Source organism: Peromyscus eremicus, chromosome 7 (genome assembly GCF_949786415.1).
Source record: "Peromyscus eremicus chromosome 7, PerEre_H2_v1, whole genome shotgun sequence".
In the NCBI taxonomy this organism is placed as follows: domain Eukaryota; kingdom Metazoa; phylum Chordata; class Mammalia; order Rodentia; family Cricetidae; genus Peromyscus; species Peromyscus eremicus.
Genome location: NC_081422.1, coordinates 84607451 through 84624899, shown reverse-complemented (window position 1 = coordinate 84624899; position 17449 = coordinate 84607451). Strand labels below are relative to the sequence as shown.

The window sequence follows — 17449 nt, the reverse complement described above, 5'->3', positions numbered from 1 at the left end:
CATGCGTGGTCAGCTGGCTCTCCACCTGCCGGGGTTGTTGGGGACTGTGTCCTGCCAGGGGAGCCCTCCGTGCCCCCGCCCCAGCCTGCTCCCGTGAAGGTCATGGCAGCCACCTGGAACATAGGGTAGGTGAGGAAGGTCTCCAGCGTGCGCTCCTCACAGTCTGGCTTGGCCTCGTACTGCTTGAGAAGCTTGTCAAAGTCCCGGTTCTGCTTGCAGTGAGCTAGGATCTGGAGGCTGTATTGGTGGTTGCGGACGAACTCCTGGTAGATGTTGAGCATGGGCAGCAGGATGTCGAACAGGTCGGCTGCGGGGCAGGTGGGGTCAGCAGGCAGGAGGGACCCTGGGGCTAGATGTCCCCAGGTCTGTGGCCCATTGGCCTACCCAGAGAAGCTATGTGCCGGGTTCAAATTCCCACTCCAGAGAGATCCCTCTTTGGGGGTTACACATGCCCTTGGTGTGTGTGTGTGTGTGTGTGTGTGTGTGTGTGTGTACATGTTCATGTGTGTGGGTACATGTGTGTGTGAGCACATGCAGTGCACCTCTCTGGGTTTGTATGTGAAAGCCAGAGTTCAACCTTTGGTGTTATTCCTTAGGAGGCATTGGCCTTGTTTTCTGAGATAAGGTTTTCTTTCTGGTCCCCAGGGCTTGCTCATTAGGCTAGGCTGGCCAGAAAGCCCCAGGGATCCACCTGTCTCTGCCTCCCCAGCACTGACTGGGAATAAAATTGCATGCCATTGAGTCCAGCCTAAAAAAAAAGTTCATTTATTTTTACTTTATATATGTGTTTTGTGAGGTCTCAAAGAAACCGGGACAAATGGCTAACTGAGGTGCCTATTAACATACCATAGTGGATACTGTCCTGCCAGATTCCCCCAGCAAGGCAGCTATCCATTACAGAGTCTTTATTCTTCACAGCACTGCTCACCCCAGCCCCTACCATAACCACTGCTCACCCCCAGCCCCTACCCTAACCACTGCTCACCCCCAGCCCCTACCCTAACCACTGCTCACCCCCAGCCCCTACCCTAACTACTGCTCACCCCCAGCCCCTACCCTAACCACTGCCCACCCCAGCCCCTAACCTACCCAGTGCTCATCCCAGCCTCTACCCTAAGCACTGCTCACCCCCAGCCCCTACCCTAAGCACTGCTCACTCCAGTCCCCACCCTAACCACTGCCCACCCCAGCCCCTACCCTAAAGGTCTCCAGGCCCCGAGATTCATGTCCCTTCCATCCGTTTCTCTGTTTGACTGAGTGCTCTCTTGGCTCCTGGCACCTCTCTTGACCCATTCCTCTTCCTCTCTCCTCTTCCTCTCTCCTCTTCCTCTCTCACTCTCCCCTCCTCTCTCTCCTCTCATGGCCCAGTTCAGTCTGAGTCCTTCCATACGTCTGTTTTTTCTTTATATCGATGATAAAAAACCTTCTCTCAACCATACCTGGGAAGAACCATGTCCTCATTTTTCATTCCTGTTTTGCCTATATGTAAATATACCATGTGCATGCAGTACCCGTTGGGGCCAGAAGGGGGCATCAGATTTCCCCTGGAAACTGGAGTGACAGTCAGCCTTCCACGTGGGTGGCTGAGGACAGACCTGAGTCCTCTGCAGGGGTTGTGAGTACTGTCTCTCCTGAGTCCAGCTGTTTATGTGGCTTCTGGGGATTGAGCTCAGGCCATCATCCCTCAGAGGCAAGCACTTTACTGACAAGAATTATCTCCCCTGCTCCACAAAGTAGGGTCTTTGACACGAGAAGTATCTCAAGAGTGGAGGGGACTTGGAGAGGTACATCTGGTCCGGCTTTGACTGTGACTCTGCGGCCTCAGTGACTCTTCCCCTCTGTAGTGAAGGGAACACTGGTGTCTACCTTTCCTTACCAAAGTGAGAATGTGAGAAAGCGACCAAAAAAAAAAAAAAAAAAAAAAAAAGGGCCAGCCTGGCACAGGTGTGGTACAATGTAAGGGTGCAGCTGTGCCTCATTCCTGGGACCCGACAGCACCGCTTTCTAGGCAATAGAGATAAAGCCACAGTCTTTGTCCTAGCAATTCAACTTTTGGAAACCTATCCCATGGAAATGCCCCCAAGAATTTGCAACAACTTAGAGCCAATAAGAAGAGCTAGCTGGTTGCTTGGATCATGGTATGTGTAGTTAAGAACACTGGGACATTATACGGCCACCAAAAAACTCAGTGTGAGAAAACTGGGCATGAAGAAAATGCTCCACCTACAATGGTATTCTAAATGTAACAGCATCGCCAGGTGTGGGGGTGCACGTCTTTAATCACAGCACTCAGGAGGCAGAGGCAGGCATATCTCTCTCTACCAGTTCAAGTCCAGCCTGGTCTACACAGCAAGTTCCAGGGCAGTTAGGGATATAATAGAGACCCTGCCTCAAAACAATAAAAAAGATAAACAAACAAACCAACCAAAAAAAGCAACTAGCATAATGTAATAATCTAATGTAAGCAAACAAATGAAATGTCTGCTATAAAAAGCTTCAAACTGTTTAGCTCACTAAGTTTTCAGTTATGTAAAAACGGGAAAAGAAAATGCTCACTCTCAGGACCTCTGTGTAGGGAAATGTACATGGGAACACCACCGTGTTTGGGGTGATTGTCTTTGGGGGACAGAATGACAGGTGACATTTTAAGTGTTTTCTACTTTTCTGGAGTTTGAGACATTTCTGAGTGGGCATGTTGTCTTTTGAAAGGGAAAGTGGATACGCAAAGAGAAAGACCTCATTCTCTCCTAAGAGCACATAGTGGTTGTTCTTCTCCTCTCAGGGACTCTGGGGTCTACAGGGTGCCTCGCTGTGATGATCTAGAAGGACAGAGTTGTCTCCTGCCCCGAGGATGGGGTCCCAGGGGGCTGGCTACTCACCCAGCACCAGGGTGGGCCAGCTGGAGATGCGGGCCTTCAGGCCTTGGTAGAAGATCTGATGTAGGAACATGATGGTCTCACTGAAAGAAAAAGCACCAGTGAGCTCCTGCCCGGCCTTCCTACCTCCCTGGGGAGGACCCCGCTGAGTACATTAGTGCCGTACCAAATGTGAGGCCCTGGGTAGGAACTCTAAACTTAAGTGGCAGAACATCAACCCTCCCACAAGGCCCTCTGACAGGGGATGCCAGCCCACGGAGATGGCAGAGAAGAGCTGCTGCGGCCAGCAGCCAGCTGTGCACCAGAAGCCTTCTTTGCTGTCTCCCCTTACTTTCTCTGCCTCAAGGTATTGGAGGGACCTGGAGACTACTGAACACCAGCCACTGTTGGTGGGAAGAGACGGCGCTTGGGATCCAGACACAGAATGAAGCTCATGTCGGACTTAGACTCTTTGCTAGCTGTGTGTCCTCCAGCAAGTCACCTGACATCTCTGGAGTCCAAATCCTTCTGTGTGTAATAGGTTGAAGTAAAGACTCTCCCACAACATTGGGGTCGCTCAGGTGTCTGTTAGACATTGGTGCCTAGCATTGCCCAGATCTCCACTGCCCTCTTATTGCCTTCATTCTTGGGAGTCTAAGCCAGGGGGCTGAAAGACTCAGAGCTCTGGGCTTTGTCACCATGATGCATACTCTGGGAGCATGGCCTAGGCAGCCTAGCTCTGGCTAGACCTGTTCCCTGAATGCTCCCTGGGAGTCACTTGGCCTTGGCCCCTCCCCTGTGTCCTTCCCCCTTTCCATTTCTTCTCAAGTGGCAGGCTCCACAGCACAGCCCAAAGCCTATAACAGAAGACAAACTTATCAACAGGTGGCAACTGTTCCCTCCTGAGGGCATCTGTCCTTCCTACTCTTCCTTCTGGTTCCTCTGTGCTCACAGCTGTCTGCTCAGCTCCCACTAAAGGAGATGGGGGAGGATTCTCAAATATGGAGGAGACCTTGGGGGGGGGGTCACTCCATTTAGGATTCTGGAGGGAGAGGGAGACTATAACACTTTTTCCCTTGAGTCAAAGGCAGCACAAGGTCCGTCTTTCCCCCTTTCTGGAATGTTCTTATCTTTATTTTGGGCCCATTTTCTAGGCTCTATTTTCTGCTTGGATATGTTCTCCCTCCTAGCAATTTGTGATCTGAGGGGTCTTGCTTTGTCTGTAGGTGGAGGGAGCAGTGAGCAGCAGCAGTTGTAGATCAGGGCCCATGGACAAGGGCCCTGAGCAGGTCTGAAAGGTCCTGTGCACGTCACAGACAAAGGGAGGGTAGAATGTAGATAAGAAATATGGGTTAATTTAAGTTGTAAGAGCTAGTTAGTAACAAGCCTAAGCTATCAGCCAGACATTTATAATTAATAATAAGTCTCCATGTCATTTACTGGGGAGCCAGGCTGAGGAAAAGCTCCACCTACAGGCTTCTGTCTAATGTCTTATTAACCCTCAAACCAGGTTAAGAACGTTGGTTTTCAACATGGGAAGACTCTTAGATACCAAGAGACCAGCCTGGGGTACATAAGAATGCATAGGAAAAAAAAAAAAAAAAAAAAAAAGAAACCTGGTCTGCAGTGGATGGCAGGATAGTAGGATGGTTGGAGACTTTCAAGTTTCCTGAGGGAGCCTTGTATTTACATCCTGTCATATGGCACTGGGTGCTGCTACAGCCAGAGTCCCTGGGAAGCCACTTCAGGCAGCCAGAAGACACACACCAGACACCCGGGCATGCACCCGCAAGGAAGGGAAGCTCCTTAGATCCCAATACTGCACAGGCCAGTGTAACAACAAACCAGGAACATCACGAAAAGGATGGTAAAACCAGCTTGAAGGCATTGCAAGGGGTGGATCAACAGCATACAGCAAAACAAACAAGCTAATTAATCCTGTCACGAAATTGTTTTCCACCCTCAATGTTTGTTACAAGTTCTATTTCCACTACTCTTTAGTCTAAATGTGCAGTAATGTGATGTCTGTGTGTGTATGTATGGTGTGTATTTGGTATATGCACATCTGTGTGTGTCAGAGCATGAGCCCATGTGCATGTGTGTGGAGGCCATAGGAGAATGTCCTGCTTTATTTAGCACTCTCTGCCTTCTTCCTTTGAGGCAGGGTCTCGCACTGAGCCTGGAGCTGGGCTGGCAGCCAGCAAGCCTCGGCAATCCTTTTGAGTCTGCCCCTATAGCATTGGAGTTAAAAGGCCTGTGCAGCCATGTCAGCTTTTTTTTTTTTTTTGCCAGTGTTAGGGATTTGAATTCAGGCCCTCATGCTTACGCAGCAAGTGTTCTTGTCCACTGAGCCATTTCCCTAGCCTAAGTATGATGCCTTAAAAATCTATACACTCTGAGAAACATTTCCTTGCTGAAAGATAGTTGCCTGAACCTTCAGCCAGCCAGTCTTGTTGGTGGAGGGTCTTGCAGCAACACTAACCCTCACTAACGAGGTGGCAGCTAATGGTTGGGGTGGCTGAGGTGACTTCTTAAAATAAGACAACAGTGAAGTTTCCCAGATCCACTGACCCCTTCTTTGTAGGACAGACATTCTCAGTTCCATATTTTAGGGCCAGGAGAACTCTTCCAAACTTAGAACCTCAGACCTTGCTGCTGCTACCAGCCAAGTTTTCATGGTGCTCTAAATCCTTTGTCATGGTAGAGCAGTGGTTCTCAACCTTCTTAATGCTGTGACCCTTTAATACAGTTCCTCATGCTGTTCTGACCCCCAACCATAAAATTATTTTTGTCGCTACTTCATAACTGTAATTATGAATTGTAATGTAAATATCTGTGTTTTCTGATGATCTTAAGTTACTCCTGGGAAAGAGCCATTCAACAGAAAAGGGGTCTCGACCTGAAGGTTGAGAACCAGTGTGTTAGAGTATCACAGGGTCTCCATGGGTGGAAGCTGCTGGAAGACGTCACCTTCTTTGCTTATATCCCGAGATTGCAAGCCCTTCAGTCTCGCCTTCAGACTCCACTTGTAATTCCGGTTCTTTGCTGTACCCACCACACCGGTGGGTGGTGACCCCCTCTGTGGAAGTCTTGGGCGCCTCCAAGCTCCCTGTGAGAGTTGGAACCATCCCCTCCCAAACTCCTGTTAACATCAATATCTTGTCCTTTCCCGTGAATTCATGGATGCTCTTCCTGCCATCTACGATGGTGTGTGTTTTCCAGAAGCTCTTGAATTAACTTTGACCAGTTCCTGCAGAAGAATCCCCACCCTGTGGCAGCCTTACAAAAATATATTATTTAGACAACCAGATTTGAAAGTTGATATTCCTCCTTCAGGCACCAGCTGCAGAGCAGGCTGTCATGTCAGCAGGCATGAGGTAAATGTTGGCTTTGTATGTCTCCATCACAGCTCTGGGGTGGCCAGGTGCACTGTCAATCACTGGTACTATTTTGGAAGGAATCTTTGTGTTTCCTTAGCATTAGGTCTCAACAATGGATGTCCATATATAGATGTGCCTGGCTCCATTCACAGAGCCAGGTGAAGGAGATTCAGGTTCTTGGCAAAGCTGAACTTTAAGTGACTGCTGGCTTAGACTCCACATCTATGCCATTAATGAGACAGCTCATTCGTTGAAGTTCTGAAGCTAGGCACCAACTTCTCTGTAGCTGTGACAATCTTCCATGAAGTCGCCTGTTCTGTCTGGCTCTTTGGAGGAATGGCTGTGAAATGCAGCTGCCTTCATGGGTTATCTCTGATCCATCCTCTGGAATCTGGACAACTTACTCCAGCTTCCCATCAGCACCCGATGCTTCCCCTTGCACTGCATGTTGGAGGAATGATTACTTTCCATGTTGGAGGAATGATTACTTTCCATATTGGAGGAATGATTATTCTCCATGTTGGTGGAATGATTACTCTCCATGTTGGAGGAGTGATTACTTTCCATGTTGGAGGAATGATTACTTTCCATGTTGTTGGAATGATTACTCTCCATGTTGGAGGAATGATTACTTTCCATGTTGGAGGAATGATTACTCTCCATGTTGGAGGAATGATTACTCTCCATGTTGGAGGAATGATTACTTTCCATGTTGGAGGAATGATTACTCTCCATGTTGGAGGAATGATTACTTTCCATGCTGGAGGAATGATTACTTTACACAGCTTCTACAGCTTCCTCACCTCTCAGCTTTCTCAGAGTTGAGAGTTGGAGCATCACTCTGGATTAGGTCGTAGCCTCAGGCAATGCCTTTTTTTTAAGCTTCCCTCTGGACTGCTCAGATTGTCTCTCTAACAGTTACAGGACTGCTAGCTTCCTTAGCATTTGTGTGCTTACTGGACCAGCACCTTCTTTTTTTTTAAATAAAAATATTTATTTGTATTATTTTAAGTGTCTGAGTGTGGGCATGTGCCCATCAGTGCAGGCACCTGAGGAGGCCAGAGGCATAGGATTCCCTGGAGCTAGAAGAGTTACAGGCCATTGGGAACCACCTTAGGTAGGCGCTGGGAATTAAACTTGGGTCCTTTGCAAGAGCTGAAGGAATACTTAACCACCCAGCCATCTCTCCAGCCTCGGAGTAGCACTTTTAATTCCCTTCAAGGTCTTTCCTTTGCCTTCACAACTTGGCTAACTTCACAGCTTGGCTCTCAGGCCATTCAACTCTCAGCATGCTTTTCTCACTGAGAGATGTTTTTGCTTTTGATTCAAAATTGGATGCTTAGACTGTGCTTCGCTCACATACTCAGGGACCACTGTAGAGTTATTGTTCCAATTTCAGTATTGTATCTCCGGGGAGAGGGAGGCCAGAGAGATAGAGTAATGGCCAGCTGGTGGAGCAGCCAGAACATACACGACATTTATCATATCAAATGCATCACCTTAAGGTTCATGGCACCCCAAACAATGAAGTCATAATATCAAAGGTCACTGGTCACAGATCATCATAACCTAATAAAGTTTGAAATTCCATAAGAATTACCAAAATGAGAGAGACATAAATTGTGTTGTTTGATGGATATGCTCTGTGAAGGGTGGTCACAAGCCTTGCATCGTGAAAAGTCACTTCTGCTTAGCACAGTGGCAGGAACACACTGCAGAAAACAAGGCATCCCTCCTCAAAGTGTGGCCTCTGAGAACTTCATCCTAACCTTACGAGCCAGAAATCACCATTGTTTCCCACCCTCTAAGGAAAACAAACAAACAAACAAACAAACAAAAAACAAAAAACAATGGTTTCATCTTGACTTCATTTACTTTAAAAAAAAAATCCACTGTTGGTCTGCAGAGCTGGCTCTGTGGATAAAGTGTTTTCTGAATAATTGTGGTTACCAGAGTTTGGATTCTTAGAACCCAAATAAGCTGGATGTGAAAGCATATGCCTGTAACCCAGCACTCTTGTGGGGAGGTAGACACAGGTATCCATAACAGTAAACAACTAGGAGACCCCGCTCCAATCAAGGTGGGAGGAAAGGACAGGCAGACCCCAGAGTTGTCTTCTAACTGCACATACATGTACCCACAGTCACACACAGGCACACACGTGATTAGTACATTTGTTGAACATTTTCCATGCATATTGGCCATTTGCTTCCATTCTGGGAACTTCCTAGTGATGCTCATTCACTATTTTCTCTCAGGAAGTTGAAACAATTTCTCAAACACAGGTCTGACATGTGTGCACCTCATCATTCACTTCAGATTTATCAAGGGTGATGATGATGTGGCTTCCATTTTGTTATGGTAGGTTCACTATTTTCTTTCTGTCTCAACCTTGGACACCAGGCCTTTCCCAACTCCTATACTACATCCATATTCACCTGCAGTTTATTTTATGTGAAAATAGTTAACCAGAGCTTGCTTTGGTGTAATATGAAAAGAAGGCTATGAATGAGACCTTCCTTTTTGTTTGGTGTGCCAATTGCCCAATTCAAATTAGGGTGCCAGTGGTTTTTACTAAATTCACATACATTATTCAGGCCAAGTCTAGACTTTCTTTTTGATCTGATGACCTGCTGGCTGATTCTGGTCTTAGATGTTTTCATCACATTATACTATCACTTTCATTCTATCTATCTATCTGTCTATCTATCTATCTATCTATCTATCTATCTATCTATCTACCTATCATCTATCTATCTATCTATCTATCTATCTATCTATCTATCTATCTATCTACCTACCTATCAATATATCATCTACCTACCTATCATCTATCTATCTATCTATCTATCTATCTATCTATCTATCTATCTATCCATCCATCCATATATACATACATACATCTATCTATCATCTATCCAACTACCCACTCCTATCAACCTTTGTGTGTACGTAGTGTGTGCAAGTGTGTATGCATGCCTGCATGGGTGTGAAGACAAGTTGATGTCAAATGTCTTCTTCGGTTGATCACCACTGTATTTATTGGGGCAGGGTCTCTCACTGAACCCAAAGCTTATTCGTCTAGCTAGCTAGCTTGCTTGGCTGACTACAGATTTGGGTGGGTGCTGAGGATCTGAATTCCAGTTTTCATGCTTGTGCAGCAACCAATTTACTCACCCAGCCATCTTCCCCTCCTCTTTATAACATATTTTAATTGAAGGTAGGGTGTGTGTCTTTCATTGTTCAGGTGAACTTTAAAATCATTTTGCTAGGTTACACTGTGAGTAGGACTACATTAAATTTGGAGAATATTTTTGGTGAAAGGACATTTCTGACAGGGAATCTTTCTAATCTGGACACTGGTACCCCCTCCCTCCCTCTATGTACGCACATGCATTTGCAGGTGTGTATGCATATGGAGGCCAGAGGACATTCCTCATGAACACTGTCAACTTGATGTTGAGACAGGGTCTCTCACTGGCCTGAAGTTCACCAAGTAAGCTAGGTTGGCTGGCTGGCCCCAGGGGTCTCCCTGTCTCTGCCTCCTCAGTGCCGAGATTATAGGTACACACTACCACCTCAGGGTTTTCACATGGTTCTGGGGCTAGAACTCAGACCTGAATACCAACTAAGCCATCTCCCCAGTCCCCACTCGTGTGTTTCTGAGTCCTTCTTTATGTCTTCATCATTTGGGCCCTCTGTTTATTTTTACAGAATTCTGTCATTGGTTCTATTATAAGCGGGGTCATTTTCTTACATTTTTAAGTTGTTCTGTAGACAATGGGAAGAGCTACCCATCTGGATTAAAAACTACCCAGCCTCTGGACTCACTACCATGTTCTCATCGATTCTGACCTCTAACTTATCCAACACAGCTACTCCTCCACCCTCAGCTTCCCTTCTGACTGAATGGCAGCTCCAGCGGGCCAGCTTCTCAGTCCTTCCACCTAACCCATCATGTAGATTCCACACTCTGCTCTCAACAGCACCCGCCTCTCCATCATCATCTCTGCCAGATGATTGCTAGTGGACTCCTCACTGCCCCCTGCTTCCACTCCTGTCCCCAGCTCTCCCTCTCTCTTAACGCAGCAATCTTGAACGTCTGAGCTGATTATCTGGAGTGGCCTTAGCTTGGCCTGCACTGCCTCCCCCCTGCCTGCCGTCCCCCCTCCCCGTCTGTCTTACGGATCCATCCCTCTTTCTCACTTTGCTTCTGCCACTCTGCCTTTATTTCTGTCCACTGTACTCAAGTTTTTCTTGCCTCAGTTTTTGCATAGGCTGTTCTCTTGGTACATAGTGACATTTTTGGTTGGGAGAAGGGGAGTAGGAGGGAGAAGGGGGTGGGAGGGGGAGAGTGTAGTACTATATACATGCAAGTGTACTTTACAATTCCTTTAGATTTATTTATTTTATGTGCATGGATGTTTTGCTTGCATATATCTGTGTATCCCACGCATGCCTTGTGCCAATGGAGTCAGAAGAGGTCATTGGATCCCTGAATCTGGAGTTATGGGTGGTTGTGAGTCACCATGTGGGTCCTGGGAATTCAATGTCGGTCTTCTGCAAGAGCAAGAAGTGCTCCTAACCACTATGTCTAGTCCCAAGTATGCTTTTTTTTTCTAAATCAATTTTTTACAAGAATAATTGGAAAGCTTTCCATTTTATTCAGCTCTTTCAGCTTAGGTAAAAATGATTGATTTTATTCAGTTCTGTCAGTTTAAGTAAAAATGATTGATTCTTTTAAAATGCTAAGCTTATCGTGATTCTCTAAGGAGACTCTACAACAAGATTTTCTAAATGCACACACTCTTTTGAAGGTGGAAAGTTGCGAGTCGTGTGCACAGCTCTGTCAGCACATGGTCAGGTGCCAGAACAGACACTGGTCACACCACATCCAGTGCTAGCAGTAATAAAGACAGAGATTGAGCTGCTGGCTGCCCCGTTCCGGTGGGTACCATTTACAGCCCACTCTGTGTCAGAGGCCAGCAGTTGTGTGGCCTGTGGGCCAAACATGATGCACCCCAGCTTCGATGATTTTCACTTTCTTGAGATTATTGTTTTGAGGCAGAATTTCACTCTGTACTTAAGGATGGTCTGGAGTTCACTATGTACCCCAGACTGGCCTCGAACTCTGAATCCTCCTGCCTTGGCCTCCTCAGGGCTGGCATTATAGGTATGTGCCACTATATCTGTTTTTTTTTTGTTTGTTTGTTTGTTTTACATCTTAAATGACTGGGGGGAAAACCTCAAAAGGGTATTTTGTAATATGTGAAAATTATATGAAGTTTATATTTTAGTGTGTATAAATAAAATTAATAGGAACAGAGCTGCCCCATGTGTTTATGTCTCTATTACTGCTTAGTTGCCCTGGGGAGTGTAGGATTCACAAACTCTAAAATATTTATTTTTTTATTAATTAATTTTTTAGTGACTAAAGGAATGATATTTTATGTGTCTTTGTACTTTGCTCAGATTTGTCCCTTCATTAACCTCCTTTTCCTTCTCTTACCTCCCACAATAAAATAAAAAACGCTCATATCTGGCCCTTTGCAGGTAAATTTTGCTGGCCCCTATATGAACGGTATCCCAGGAATTATGCAGTGTGTAGCTATGATCCTGTCTTCACCCTCGGTGAGGATTCTAGACACCAACTCATTGTTTGGGCTTGTGGGGTGTCAGTGGGTCAGGCACTTGTTTCATAAACATGAAGATCTGGTTTGGATCTCCAGCACCCACGTGGAAAATGGAGCATGGTGATGTAAGGTAAGACTACAAGTCCAGCTCTGGGAAAGCAGACAAGAGGATCCTTGGTGCTTGCCAATGAGTAGCCAAATTGGTGAGATCTAGGTGTAGTGAGAGACCTTGTTTCAAAATATATGGGAAAAAATAAAATGGAGAGAAACTGAAGGAGACCCCCCACTGTTGACCTTTGGCCTCTCCATGTTCACACACGCACACACTCACACATACAGAACAGAAATGACTGTTTAAACGCAGTGAAGCCTCTGGCAGCAGAGGCACTCTAGGATACAGAGGGATAGATCAACCAATAGGTAGCAAGAGATCCGGGGAATGGTGAGGGACATGCCATCCAAGGAAACCAATGAAGACAGAGAAGCTGTTCATAGGAGACCTGCTTACCTGCCTCTTCTTTCAGTGGCCAGGAAGGAGGCATGACTAAGGCCAGTCCAAAGTGGACAGCGTGGGGCCAGAGCTGGGCAGACGCAGGCCTGTCCACTCTGATAGTTATGGTGGCTTTGGTGCCTACTAGTCATTCAGACATGACAAATGGATTATGGCATTTTTTTTCCCCATGGAGTTCCTCATTGGCACAAACCAATGCTTCAGGCAGTCAGTCACTGTCAATCATCAGAGTGACCATCAGGATACACACACCCCCTGTCACTCTGGTAGAGGAGCCTTTTAGCACTATTGTGGCTTCCAGCACTCAGTGCCGGGCACAGATTTACTACAAGGAAACTGCTCGATTCTATAGGCAGACCATCCTGGCCACGCAGAGCCTGCCGCAGCTGCTTAAGGAAGGATCTTTCTGAGGTGTGACATGCATGCAATTAACACCCTCCATGACACTGCCAACCTGGAGAGAGGTCTCTTTCTTCTCCAGGACTCTTTGAAGGAGTGTCAGTAAACTAAATCACCAAATTGACATCAGGTTTCTAATGTGGTTGTCCATTTCCTCTTACAAGCAAGGTGGCCGGGCGTCACTGTGTGCAGAAATGCTCTCCAGTAAACAAGCAGGCAGCCTTGCTCTTCACCCGTGGTTCCCAGCCCTCTGCCCCATGGTTGAGGTGGAAGGCAGGCAGGATCAGGTTCTGGAACCTGTCCCCAAGGCACTTACAGTAGAGGAGGGTGGGACTCACATAGAGGGAGAGACTTCAGATGGAGGGATATTTGGACCCCTGTGCTGTGATCTATACTCACCAGGAGAATGGAGAAGAGGAGAGGAGCCTCGCTTTAGGCGCCTCTGCAATTTCACAAGGTGGCCCGAGAAAGCACAAGCCTTAGCATAAAACAGGACTAGGTGAAACCCCAGCCCATGTTCCTGGTTGTGTGCCTTTGAACACTTTCTAGCACTGCTCTGAGTCCTAACCCAGCCTTCTGGGGGCATCCCTGAGGACCAGAAAGCACAAGGGCTGGTACAAGGAGCCCGAGTCAGGCAGGTCTCACAGAACACTCCCTTAGCAGGGGACCTGTCCACAACACTCAGCTGTGCAGGGGTCTGGGTTGGGTTATGCTAGGGGACTAGAAAAGAATTCCAGCTGTTTTTGTTTTGTTTGTTTGTTTGTTTTGTTGAGACAGGGTAGGTCAGGCTGTCTTGGAACTCACTCTGTAGACCAGATTGGCCTTGAACTCACAGAGATCCACCTGCCTCTGCCTCCCAGGTGCTGGAACTGAAGGTGTGCCCCACTACACCTGGCTTGTTTTGTTTTCAATCCCACTGTTCTTATGCTCACAGGGAGCACCAAGCTTAAGACAGGGAAGACGGTGCTGTCCTCAGCGGGCCATGTTTCTAGGAGGGTGAGCACCAGGTAGGCATTAGCTCTTGTTTGAGAAAGGAGAAGTAAGGAGAGAGAAGAAGCCAAGTGCAGCAGACTCATGTTCACCGGTAGGACCATGGGTCTTCCTCCTTAATACACACTTGGCTCTCTGTACCTCCTGGTCCCACATCCACAGATTCAACCACATACACATCAAAAATGCTAGGGAAAAAACCCCTGGGTTTGTAGGGGCTGGAAAGGTGGCTTAGTGGTTAAGAGCACCTGCTGCTCTTGCAGAGGGTCCGGATTCAGTTTTCAGTACCTATACGGTGGCTAATAAACCATTCATAACTCCAGTTCTAGGGGATCTGACAACCTTTTCTGACCTCCTCTGGCACTGCTCATACATGATACACATATACAGATACAGGAAGAACACCCAGACACATAAAGTAAATAAGTCTTTAAAAATGTTGTCTGTAGTGAATATGTACAGACTTTCTTGTCATTGTTCCTAAACATTGTATCATAATAACTATTTGCATAACATTCTCATGGTTCTGGTTGTGATAGGTGATCTAGTGATGATTTAAAATATACAGGAGGATGTGAGGGTTAGATGCAAATTCTAGGCTATTTTACATAAGGGGCTGGGTATCTGCAGTTTTTGTTGTCTGCAGAGGTCCTGGAACCAATCCCTCAGGATCACTGAGGGACAGTTATATCAAGGTAATACAATAAGTTATACTGGTTAATTTTCAATATCAAATGAAGTTTGCATTCTTGAAATGAGTCCTACTTAGTCTATCTTATTCCTTTTCTACACCACTGGGTTCAATTTGATACTTTGCATCCATACTCATGAGAGATACTGGTCTGTGGTTTTCTTTTCTCATGATGTCTTTGCTTGGTTTTCATATAAAAGTAAGGCTTGTTTTATAATGGGAATGTTCCTAACACAGATATGAAGCTGATTTCTTTCAGGGCATATTATTATGAGCCCTTGGGACATGCTTGGCTAAATGCTTTACACAAGCTCAGTCTCTCTCAGACATGGTCTCACTATGATGTAGCCCAAGCAATTTTGAATGCTAGGGTTACAGGTATGTGTCACCACACCTTGCCTATAGTATGAACATTCAACCAAAAATTTCAGGTTATAAGAATTCTAATGAAGCTTGAGAAGTGGTCCACACCTTTAATCCAAACACTTTAGGCAGAGGAGCCAGATCTCTGTCAGTTCATGGAGTTCAAAGTTTGAGACCAGCCTGGGCTACACAGTGAGGTCCTGACACCTCCCCCACGTCCCCCACCAAAAAAAAAAAAACAACCAAAAAACCCAAAAAACAAAAACAAAAACAAAAAACCACCACAGTACAATAAAACCATGGAAAGACAAATAAAATCAAAAAGGCAAAATTATCTCTCAGTGATAATGTTAAATAGTCACCAAAAGTTTACAATCATGGCCTGATCTGTTAGGAAAACACAAATATGACCAATTATGACTGTTGCCTTGTCCCCAACAAGCGCTCTGGTTCAGCTTCTCAAAGGTCTCAGGAGGCCAGAAGCTACCTCCTTCCCGCTGCCTGCATCTGTTTCTCTGTCCCACCCTCTGCCGTTCTAACGCCCCATTACATCCTCTGTACCAGTCTTGCTCCACCCACCAATTTTTGGCCGCTTCAGCCTACTCTCCTGCCTGGGCATCAGATCCACACCTTGCTGCCTCTCCCATCACTTCATGGTGTCCCATAGGCCTTTAAAACTTGCCACATTCCTTTGGCAGAAGTGACAGATAGAGAGAAAGTGACCCATGTCTCAAGTATCCATGCAGAGGACCCAGATGAGGGCCTGATTTGTTAGCAAAATAACAGAATGAAGATTTGAAAAGAAAACACAGTTTCCGGAACCCACAGCAGCACAAGGGAGCTGCCTTACTCCTGGTGAGACCCATCCGGGAACAACAGGCTATTTCTGGGTCTTCTTTTTTTGGGTGCTTTTATGTAGTTTACGAAATTTTGTCACCCACCGGGAAAGTATACTCAAATCGTCTCCTAAGAAAAGTCCTTTTAGAAAGAGGCTGATGAAGAGCAGCGCGCAGCTCGTCTTCCGAAAGGTTGTCAACCCCGCAAGAGGGCTGAGAGCCCGCACATGGCAAAGGCACTGTTTCCATTAGTGAGGGGTGGCACAGTCCGCAGCAGAGCTCTGGCAGTTGAGAACTGAAATCTGAACCTGGCCTCCAGGTCACTGGGATGGTACTAAGAGAAAGAGCACGCCTCGGCTAACATCTGGTAGCCTCATTTGAGCTGTGGTTTGTTCCTGACGAAACTCTCTGATGGTATGGGAAAGTGGACCGTCTGAGAGGTGTGGCCTAGCGGGACTGACTGTGTCATGGGCATGCTCTGGAAGGGGCTGGTGATGGCTCTGCACTGAGGGCTGGGTCTTACAAACAGGAGTGGGTTGGTTCTGGAAAGAGTGGGTTGCTGTAAGAATAAGGGGGTCCCTCCTTCCTCGCTGGCTTCCTTGTTTGCTGTGTGACGCCTCTCTTTCAGGTGCTTCTGTCCAGAGCATCTCTTACTACAAGAGACGCCCAGAAGTCAAGGTAAGCTCTTAAACTTCCAAAACATGAGTGCAAATAAACTGTCTTTTCTTTTCTTTCTTTCTTTCTTTTTTTTTTTTTTTTTTTTTTTTTTTCAGTGCTGGGGATATAATCGAGGGTCCTCCACATACTAGGCAAATGTGCTCCATCTGAGCTGTATTTCCAACCATTTTAAACAGTAAAGTACTCAGCTTCAGGTACTTTGTTATAGCCATATGAAATAGATGAAGACAGTTTTTAACTCTTAAATATAGAAAGTAGAGTTTTTCAACAGTGGTAGTGTTGATATTTTGGGTGGAATAGTTTCCGTGTGTTATAAACTGTTTAAAAGTATCCACGCCCTTTGCCTATCAGATGTCAGATGTCAACCTCCTCAAAACTGTGCGGCCAAAACTGTCATTGATAACTGTCTTACCAGTGTCAAAAGGCTTACATTTAGACTATGTAGGCCCCAGTTTATATTCCCATGCCATATGACCTTGGCTTATTTCCTTCCTCTCTGGGCCTCGGGTTCCTCAGCTGTACTTGGTGGGAAACAGATGTGGGTTTGTGACAGGATTCAGCTCAGCATACGTTTGTTGACCAGTTCTTCCGGGCCTCCTTCCCACCTTTGCTGTCTATCCTGCTTACCTGTTCAGGAAGATGCTGCTGACATCATCGTGTGTGATGGGAGGCTTCTTGGAGCTGGCAGCCATGCGTAGTGGGCGCAGAAAATTATTGACAAGGATGTGCAGTTGCTGCACGTACTCGGCCTCGGCCTCCAGCATGCTGAACACCACCTGGTTCCTCTTGCGCATGCTGTCGGCATGGGGAGACCGGATGTAGTCCTGGATGACGGTCTTCCACTTCCGCCGGCACAGCCAGCCCCGCAGGAAGCTCTGTACCTGGTTAAGACCAGTCGGGGAGATTTAGGTTAGCATCAGTTACTCTTGTTTTTGTGAACCGTGAGCACCTCAAGGTCAGGGAGCAGGGTCAGTCAACCCTGCTGCTGTGAGCGCAGGGAAGAAGAGCTGAGATGCAGAGCAGGCTCTGCTGCCCGTGATGCTGAGCGTGCTCTTTGGGCCCTCTGAGACAATTGTTCTATTTGTGAAATAGAGCCAGGGAGCAATCACGGTA

The 17449-nt window shown here is 46.6% G+C and overlaps 1 protein-coding gene across 2 annotated transcripts in view; it reads right to left on the bottom strand.

Moving 5' to 3' along the window:
* Positions 1-17449, bottom strand: part of Rasgrf1 (Ras protein specific guanine nucleotide releasing factor 1) — a 106904-nt gene that overhangs the window by 52079 nt on the left and 37376 nt on the right. For both annotated transcript variants that reach the window (XM_059267059.1, XM_059267058.1), the window contains 3 exons: positions 16964-17217; positions 2880-2959; positions 114-307 (listed from right to left, as the gene is read on the bottom strand). In XM_059267059.1, coding sequence (XP_059123042.1) covers positions 114-307; positions 2880-2959; positions 16964-17217 — 528 coding nt within the window. The remainder of the gene's footprint in view (positions 1-113; positions 308-2879; positions 2960-16963; positions 17218-17449) is intronic.